This window comes from Merops nubicus, unplaced genomic scaffold, assembly GCF_000691845.1.
Source record: "Merops nubicus isolate BGI_N331 unplaced genomic scaffold, ASM69184v1 scaffold33632, whole genome shotgun sequence".
Lineage (NCBI taxonomy): Eukaryota > Metazoa > Chordata > Aves > Coraciiformes > Meropidae > Merops > Merops nubicus.
Window position 1 is genome coordinate 39005 of NW_008594889.1, and position 9664 is coordinate 48668.

Below are 9664 nucleotides of genomic sequence, written 5' to 3' on the forward strand. Positions count from 1 at the left end.
TTTCCCTCTGGGGGGATTAACAGAGAGGATCTGTTACAAGTGTGAGGATGGCCCTGACCCTAAACCATGACAATTAATTAGACTACTCAGCTGCTGTATCAGGCAGGCAGCAGCTTCTGTGGCAAAAATTGCTGAGAGGGCAGCCCCTTCTTTAGACATTCCAATATAATCCCCTACCAAGTGAACTTCAAAGCAACTACCCAGGATAAAAGCTGCCAAGTAATTTTTGGCACCTTTTTAACCAAGGCCACTCCATTCAGAAGTAAACTTTGTTATCCTTCATACAGTCAGTAGCAAGTTCTTATTTTCTCTTTTACCAGTAAGATAACAATACATATTCAAAGGTGATCAATTTTTTTACCACACGTTGTATTCCAGGATTTTTAAAAACTATTCAGACTCAACCAGCACAGTCATTTTTATATGTAGTTGGACTTTGCTATGCATATTCAAAGAACAGCATTACTTGGGGAAAAAAGTCAAGCTATGGATTTTAAGTTAAGCAGTTGGAAAAGGGACAGAGCCTTTTCAGCAGAAAAAATTTTTGCTAAGCAAAATTACCAGCTGAAATCTCAGGTTGTCATTACGTAAGTCCTTAAGCTCTACCCAACACTAGAAACCATTCAAGTACAATGCCCCCACAAAGAGCCACATGCAACAAGGGTGAGAATTCATTAAGCACCACACGGAGTCACGCAAGCACAAAGTTTGGCAAAAATAAACAATATTCCATCACTGTGAGAATCTTTCACCTACTCTTACCTCTGTGGCAACCTGAAGGACATTTGTGATTTCTGCAGCCTAGAGTCCGCCCACAGACTTGATCACAAGGTGGACAGTTTCCAGAACAGCACTATTAACAAACAAAAATACTCTATATAACTGAAAACATTTTTGGTATAAATTTGCCCTCTTCTAACATCTCATTTTTTCTTAAAAAAAAAAAAAATTCATGCAATTTAGCCAAATTTCCTCAAATTCCTGCCAGTTATAGAAAGGAGGCCATCTGTAAAAGTTATAACAGGAAAATACATATTTGAAGTTATGATTTAATTTTTAAAGTTCAAATTATTCTAATATTTTAATCCTAAATAATTTCAGAAGATGACACATAGGATATCCAACAATTTGCTCCATTGCTCTTAAATTTCTTCCATTTTTATACTGTATCATCCTTGGCACAAAAATATTGCTAACCACTTTCTTTTTTAAATACCTTTTACCTTTGTAGTAAAGGTCAGATAACTTCAGGATTGGTTATCTACTTTCTGTTCTTATATAAAAGTAGTAATGTGGAAGAATAAAAACACATCACACCACCACCACATTGGTGGATGCCAGGTCAAGAGAGAATCTAGTCTTCCCTATTAACCTGAAAGGTAACCTTCTAAACTCTATAAAGAAGAATGGCAATTAGGAAGAGAAATCTTTAATTTACTCAAAAATCCAGATGTCAAGATTGCATCTATGTGTTTTGCTGTCTTTTCGCATAACTTTTTAACTTTCACACAACTTATAACTTTATTTTTAAATTCACTGTAGTAATAATAATACTCAAAAATACTTGAGAACAAAACTATTTTGTCATGCCTCTTTGTGTTAATAAGTCCAACTTTTGTAATGTCTTAATTCACCCCTTGCAGGCAACTTTCAGGCCTTCTCGAATCAATAAATTGAAAAGATGGCTCTGAGCTATCAATCATTCCTTCGAGTTTAAGTGAGAAGGAAAACAAAGCTCAGATTCCCATTTGTCAGATCACTACTGCTCACAGCAATGCATATTAGAAGGCAGAGTGAAATGCTGCATTGTCAAAAATAAGAGTAACTCATTTACAAAGTTATGAGATTCCCAGCTTTTCCTACAAAGTAAGGAAATAAATGGATTTAACGACTTCATAATGCATCAAGCATCAGCAACTACTGAAGCATCTGAAAAGAAAAACACCTTCTGGAACTGGAAAGCTGTCAAAATCCCCTCAGTTTTAAAGGCCACCTGAGTTTCTCTTGGTGACACTGTTCAGAGAATTCTGGCATACTGCAAACTAATTTGAAGGACAATGAAGAAAACTCCTCTTTCTATGCAATAACATGGGGTGGAACAAGAGATTGATGTGATTTATAGATAACAAAAAATAGTATATCTAATAAAATATTATCTAAACAATACATTTGAGAAAGATAGTCTCTGGACACTTACCTTTCTCCTACACTGGTGCTTTTGGCAGTCACGAATTTTAGTACACTTTGTTTCACACAGATATGGCTTATGACAGGGCATGCGCTTAGTGTGCTTTCCACAGCGACACTGCTTTTCAACTTCCTGGGCAGCCAGACAGGGAAAAATACAGGGAAATTTTAATCAAAAAATAAAACAGAGTGGAAAATAAAGCATTCTACTGCTACCTGCAAAGACAAGGTCATTGGAGAGTAACATGACAATGTTTCTCTATCACAACAGGAGGTGTATCTCGTGCTCTGAGCAGACAGCATCTCTGTGCAGTAACTGCCTGGGGACTGTGTGTCAGCACTGCACACACTGTGCTCCAGGCAGCACCCACTGTAGCCCTGGTCTCACCAAGAGGGAAGTCACTTTAAGGGAGCCACTCAAGTGCATAGTGCAAGACAGAAAAATTAATTCATACAAAAAAGCACCTGTCCTGCCTAGTACACTAGAACCATCCATTCTGTATACAGGTAAGTCACAAAGCACGTGAACAGATTTATCTGACCTTTATCTCGGCTATCACACGTTAACTACTTTCACCATAGACTTTGTGGCCAAAGCTGATTGAGGAAGAGAGCTCTGAGACCATACAGAGCAACAGCTTTATAAGCCAGACCACAGAAGCTCCACAGATATTTACAGCAGAGCAAAATATTTTCTTACTGATAAGGAAATAACATTCTGTTACAGCATCTTCCATTTCACTCATGAAGAAACAATGTAATAAAGCAGCAAGGAAGCTAAAAGAGATGGGGAAAAAATTCAGTGTCTTTTAGAGCATAATTAATTATAAAAAAAAAAAAACAACACCCCAAAACAAAATAAAACCCTCATCCAAACCTCAATTCACATACATAACACTCAACTATTAATTCAGATCACTCAACTAAGCTTCTGTAGAATTAACGCTCAGCTATTAATTCAGATTTGTGTTGGGACAGGAGGGTAATAGGGGGAAAAAAAATGTGTTCATTTTAATGAACAGAAAGTCATCATTTTTGTGACAGATATGACTTCATTTTCCTTAAGACAGTTGCACTGTTCCAGGCATATAGTGTTTAAAAGCCCTAAGAAAATGTGAGCCTGCTACAGTGAGACTAACCTGCCTGCATATTTCACAGGGACCTCGGTGACAGCGCTGTGAACATTTATGGATGCCACACTCCAGAACTTTGTCACAACTATCCCCACAGGTGGGCACATCTTCTGTGCAAGGCAATGTAAACTCTAGATGAAGAGACAGAAGCACAAGCAAGCATTCAGAAAAAAAGCCAAAGTATTTCTTGAAAAATGCAGTGTAACATGAGTTGAAATGCCAGTTCTCTGATTTTTTTTTTTTAAGCTTCTGTAGAATTACCCAGTCATTCATATAGGCAATTAAACCTCTAGTACTAAATAAAGCTTTGAAAGAATTAAGAAAAAAAGTTCATATAAACTGTTATTGTTTGTAAGAACTTTTTACAGACCCTGCCCTGCACAATTAACCTAAATTACTGACTGTGAAAGACTGGATGAATTTAATTTTTTTTTTTTTAAAAAAAGGCCACATACTTGATTTTCCACATGGACAGGACCTTTTCCCAGAACGAGGACAGTCTCCACAGGGACCAGCGTGACAAACTTGTTCACATGTGTGATTACCACAAGGCAAACGTTTCCCACACACCTAGAAAACTCAGAGAAACCAAGTGACTGGAATGTAACAGAACTACATGCCAAGACAAAGCGACCCAAGGGGGGAAAAGTAGGGATGAGAGACATCTGGATGGAATTGTAACTTTTTCTGAATTTTGTTAACAAATCCTATGTTTGCCAAATTTGCCAAATAAAACCGATCACCTTACCATCGTCCTGACTGGAAGACCACTGTATACTGAGGAGTTAGTGGATCACACAGGTTAACCTGAATAGACCCAGGCCTGCACTGTTCAGCTTGGCCTCCAGGCCTGTGGTGTGCTGCACATACCACTTGGCCACAGGGTAACTGTCCTGTAGCACAAGAGGTTGAAAGCATCTCCCTCTCAGTATCAGTGATTATGCCACCTGCATGTCCTTGCCTGTACCTAAGGAAGTGCAGCAAGAAGTTCACATCTGAACAGCCTTTCTGTTTGACAATAGAAATAATGGAGTTGCTTTCTTCTAAGGAAATCCTACAGCAGTTCCAATGGCCAAAAGGGTACAATCCTTTCTATAGAGGGGGTCTGCACTGCATGCTGCATGTGGCTCAGAGGCCCATTCAGTGCTGCGCAGCTTGGAGTTCCCAGCATCTAAAGGGCCATACTACTATTTACGTTATAGTCCCTTTATCTATGTTAGCTGAAATAAATCATACTTTCATTGATCATTTACAGAGGCTGAATGTCTTTTTTTTTTTTTTTAATTTTTTACAGGCTGTCAATACATAACCTTGGTCCTAAGCACATACTTCAACATAAATAAGCGTGAAATTCTTATCTGCTAAGCTGTGCTTTCATGCTTATTTCTGAAGACAGAAGCTGAAATTTCAACATCAAGCATAAGAAAATAGAATAGACGAGGTCAAATTCACTGCTAGCACAATTCCAGAACACTAACATTTTAACTACTGTCAGACATTAACTGGGCAACTGAGTAGATCCATTCTCAAACACTGCTGCTTACGCTTTTGATTGCGTTTTCAAAATACAATAAACAAAATTATTTTCTTACTGAATGGGTTTTTCCGCTCTTTAATATGCAAATAATCTAATTTTATACAGATGAGAAATAAGCTAAAAAAGACAGCTTCAACATACCTGATCACACTGCCACTGAGGACTTGCACAAAGTCTCTCTGCTGTCTGTCTTCCACAGACGCAGCGCTGCTTACTAACGCGTGGGCAAGGCTGACAATCTCCTGTATGTAATTGCACAGTGACATTGAGAGTAGGAATTGCAAACAACATATCTTAGCAACTGACCCAGTGACTCCTCTGAAGTTCCAGAAGGTAGGGCTACCTGCATGACAGGGACTCTCACAAGTGTGTTGTCCACACAGCAATGTGCGTCCGCACGGCCGGCGGCATGACCACTCCTTGGCACTGCACCTTCGGGGCACCGGTTTAGCCTTCCTACAGTGGCAGGTTGTTGTGACCATCTTTGGGCAAGGTGGACAGGGTCCTAAGTCCAGGACAAAAAGTGTACCTCCTCAATGGCCATTCATCAAATGCAGCCGTGACTGCTCAGTTTTAAGTAAAACCGTGTTAACAGCCACATAAACCAAGGTCACGCAACCAGGAGACACAAAGAGATTTACCTGGATGACAAAGCAGCAAACACTTATGGCCACAAGGAGGTTTGAATTCCCTCTCACATATCTGACCACAGGAGTGAGGTACTAGCCATGGGTCCAGTGTTGGATTCTCCACTTTTCCACAGTAGCAGTAATACCTACTGGGAGTTTCAGACCGTTTGTATTCAAACCTACATTTCGGACTGAAAAAAGGAAAAAAGGCAGTGAAAAGAAAAGCAATTTTTTAAATAATTTTTTTAAAACAAAAAGGCAATTCTTATTTCAGTTTCCCAAGATTATTGCCAGGCTAACGTTCTACATCTATTGTAATCAATAACAACATAATTAAATATACAATAAAGGTCTTGTTATATGTCAGATTTCACAACACATTCATGAGAACATCTAAAGAATTGCCCTATTGTGGCAAACTTAAGCAGAACCAAACGAAAAAGGAGATTAAAATCCAGTTTTTTTCCAGTAGCAACTTACAAGCTAAGTAAAACAAGATATAACAATGCTATTTAAACTATGCATAATAATTAAAACTTTATCTGAAAGACTTTAGATTGTATCACTTCAGGATCTTAGGCATTATAAAATGCACTCCTTTAGTTGTTACCCTTAATGGCGTCAGATATTAAAAAAAAATACATTATTCTCAAAGGCAGATAGACACCAAAGATCTGTGCCACAGGCCCTAAAGGCTTTCAGGTGCAATCTGTGGGTAAGGGAGGCCCCACAAGGAAGGAGAAACAAAGCAGCTCCCATTTCTGGCTACACTGGGAAAAGACAACATGCAAGGAGCTCCTGCTCAGAGAATAATAAAGACTTTGAAAGATCCATTACTCCTTTTTACCAAACAAAATTCCAATTTGTCCCTATATAATACATTACAGTTCAGAAACCATTTCTCCATAATGACTACACAGTTTCATCATGTATTAAACAAAATCCCATTCGCACTGAAATTTTTTCATTATAAACATTTGGCTTAATTTGTAGTATAAACTAACTTGTAGTATAACAGGCATTATCAAGTTGAGATGCTGCCCATCAACGATCTTGTACCTATAGGCTAAGCAAACCTGCTCTCTGAGATTCCACATGGGCTTTTGAATCCACTAGGCACTTTTAACCAAATCTGACAGAGGACTATGCTTAAAAGATGGTACTACAAGTTTCCACATGAAATCAGGTGGGCAAATAAAGCATGGAACAAACATGCACAGAGAAATCTTGGCTGAACCTTCACACACAAACCTACTGAAAAAACAAGCTTCATCACTCCTGCAGCCACAACGATTTGTTTTGGTTTTGTTGTTTTGGGTTTTTTTTTGTTTTTTTTTTAAATGTAAAACAAAAAAACAAACACAACCTGCAAGACTAGCTTCAATGCTTGAGTTATAGAGACTACAAAAATTTTTTTGTTTAAAAAGAAATCTTACTATTTCAGAACTGTTTTTTTTAAATTTATTTCTTTCACAGTGCCAATTTTAAAAGTGACAAACATGTAAAGCCATTCAAAAATCAGTATTAGGAACTAAGATACGTGACAGGTTAAGTTACCTTCTCAAAGATTAAAACAAATTTGATGCAGCAGGCTTCTAATATCACTGAAATATTCTCAAATCACATTAACAAAAACTTAAAAATAATTCAAAATAGCAACAGAAGTCAGTCCTCTCAACTTTTTTGGTTTTTGGTGTGCAAGTCATTTACAAGTGCCAATTCCCTTCTAAAGCAATTCTAGTTCACACGTTTCACAAAGAAAGTACTGTAAATGTACCATGAAGAGCTCACCATGGCCAGGGATAATCTTTCTTCCCAAAATCATCATCCGTCAAAGGAGAAGATACAAGGAACAGGCTGTCCTTGGCCCACTTTTGGATACACACCAGGTGAAATATACAAAAGCATCCACAACAGCTCCAGACCTAAAGAGCAGATGTAAGAGCCAATTGCTTTCTATTAGGTTTCATTCCAGTTTCATTGATGAACATCCATCATGATCTTACAAAATACAAGCTTTCTATTTTCCCATTTAAAAAACAGGTTTCCAAAGACAGATTATACCTGTTGTCAGATGGATACAGGAAGATTTACTGTTATAGATTCATAGCAAGTCTTACTTCCTGCTCCTGTGGGAATTTTTTGCCAAGCCTTACAGAGACCAAAACACTCATATAACCATAAAAATGTTGATTTAAACACTGTTGGAGGTCATGTAGCACAACCTTGTGCCCAAAGCAGGACTACTGCCAACCTAGCTCAGTTCAGTCACAGCTTTGCCTTACCAAGGTGGAAAATCCTGAAGGATGGGAACTCCACAACCACCCTGAGTACAGTGATATAATTAAACACAAGTTATTCAGACAGCTGTATTTTCTCTATTCTGAAAAACTACTGTGAAGTACTTACGGCTTGGTTCCTTTTAACCGAAGCAATGCAGATGAGACATGTCATAGCCCCTGACTGAAAGGCTTCATTCAGGTACTGTCGTGTACGTTCCAGCTCACTCGCATCTCCATCTTTAACGTATAAAGATTTTTAAAGCAATCAGTAATGTCTGATCTGTTACTCTGTACATGCTGAGACTGCTGTAAAGGATATATATTTTTTTCTCTGAACAGAGGCCAGTCATATATTATTACAAAACCACATTATTAGAAATACTTAAGACAGTTTCAAATTATACCACTGATTCTACATATAAAAGCAAGTATTGCCAACATCCCTTGCTAGGAACAAATATTTTTAATACACGACATCAGAATAAAGATCTTTCCCTCCAATTATGGAAAAATTCTAATACATAGCCTAATACAGCTCTAATACAGCACTTCTTACGCTTTCATACCAAAATATAAGTCAATAAATAAAAAAATAAATAATTACCAGTTTGACTGGTGTAAATGGTAAATGTTTTGTCCAAAATCTTTCCTTGTTTTGCTTCAGCATCTTCATCATCATCTTCAGACGAGGAGCTAAACTGGTCTTCCACTAGCTTTCTTGCTGCAGCTTGATTAGCCTTCTTAATTTCCTCAAATTTCTTCTGTGAAGAAAATTCTATTAAGAGAACAGATTAATGATGATTAACATGATAGTTAATCATAACACCACATTCAGTTCTACACACTTTCAATTGTCCTTTTCTTTAAAGAGCTTGCTGATTTTGTTTTTTTTAGCAATGCATTGCTACATTTTCAATACTATACAAGAAGACGTAAATTGTGCTTTCCTTTTTACTGCACATTAGCCATAAAATTCACTTCCAGAATTACTATCTCTTAATTATTGCTGACAAATCCAACCAAATGGACTAGACTATATACATCTGTCATGATGATTTATGAAAAGGATACTTAAAAACCAACACCACACACAACTCTCACACAAAAACAACTTTCATAGCATGAAGAATAAAACAAGACAAAACAGGCACCTCTTGACAAGCACAACTGTTGTAATTTGCTGATAACCTAGAGCTACCTCTGCCAGTGCGTGGTATTATTTAAATTATTCCTTCTGTTGATTTTCCTCCATCCAGCAAGTTTTATTGCAATGGTGGGTTTATGCTATTTCACACCTGACAACATTAAAATGACAGGGTATTTTAATATAAACTTTTTGGGGGAGTTACTGCACATGAAATAGAGTAAGATTCTCACATGGAGGAAAAAAAAAAATCGTACAACTTAACAGAGTTCATAAAAAAAAACATATTACCTTTAACATACGGTGGAGATAAAAAGGTCTTGAGCACATCACAGGACTCAAATGGCTTATAATTTTTTGTATTAGACTATTGCACCCAATGTGTTTACTGGGATTCTGACACGTTTACGTCTAGAGCTTAAGAAACTACGTTGACACTTAAAAGAACGCAGTATTTGGCAATTCTCTACCTCCTAAGTATTGCATGAGTATTAACTGGCACTCATAGCACCTTCGCCAGGCCGGGGCAATGCGGCACGCTGACCCGAGTACCTAGCGCTGGTCCCTTCCTTGGCGGGCAGCAATCCCCGGCGCATTTCCAACCGCACTGAAAAGCGGCTGCTTCGGCCACCACTTCAGTCCTTTCAGTCCTCACTCGTCTGCTCGCAGCGCCCTGGGGAGGACACAGCGCCCGGGTCCCCAGCCACCCCCCGAGGCCTCCGCGCTTCCCCCCGCAGGAGCCCGTGGGCAGG

General features: G+C 38.2%; 1 protein-coding gene across 1 annotated transcript in view; it reads right to left on the reverse strand.

The window, feature by feature from the left end:
- The window catches only part of NFXL1 (nuclear transcription factor, X-box binding-like 1), a 43127-nt gene extending 33619 nt beyond the window's left edge, over positions 1-9508 (reverse strand). The window contains exons 1-11 of the mRNA XM_008935901.1: positions 9424-9508; positions 8373-8543; positions 7896-8005; positions 7278-7411; positions 5499-5677; positions 5201-5362; positions 4999-5099; positions 3776-3890; positions 3327-3451; positions 2198-2320; positions 763-853 (exon numbers count right to left, since the gene is read on the reverse strand). Of these exons, the coding sequence (XP_008934149.1) occupies positions 763-853; positions 2198-2320; positions 3327-3451; positions 3776-3890; positions 4999-5099; positions 5201-5362; positions 5499-5677; positions 7278-7411; positions 7896-8005; positions 8373-8543; positions 9424-9508 (1396 nt within the window). The remainder of the gene's footprint in view (positions 1-762; positions 854-2197; positions 2321-3326; positions 3452-3775; positions 3891-4998; positions 5100-5200; positions 5363-5498; positions 5678-7277; positions 7412-7895; positions 8006-8372; positions 8544-9423) is intronic.
- Between the last annotated feature and the right edge of the window lie 156 nt (positions 9509-9664).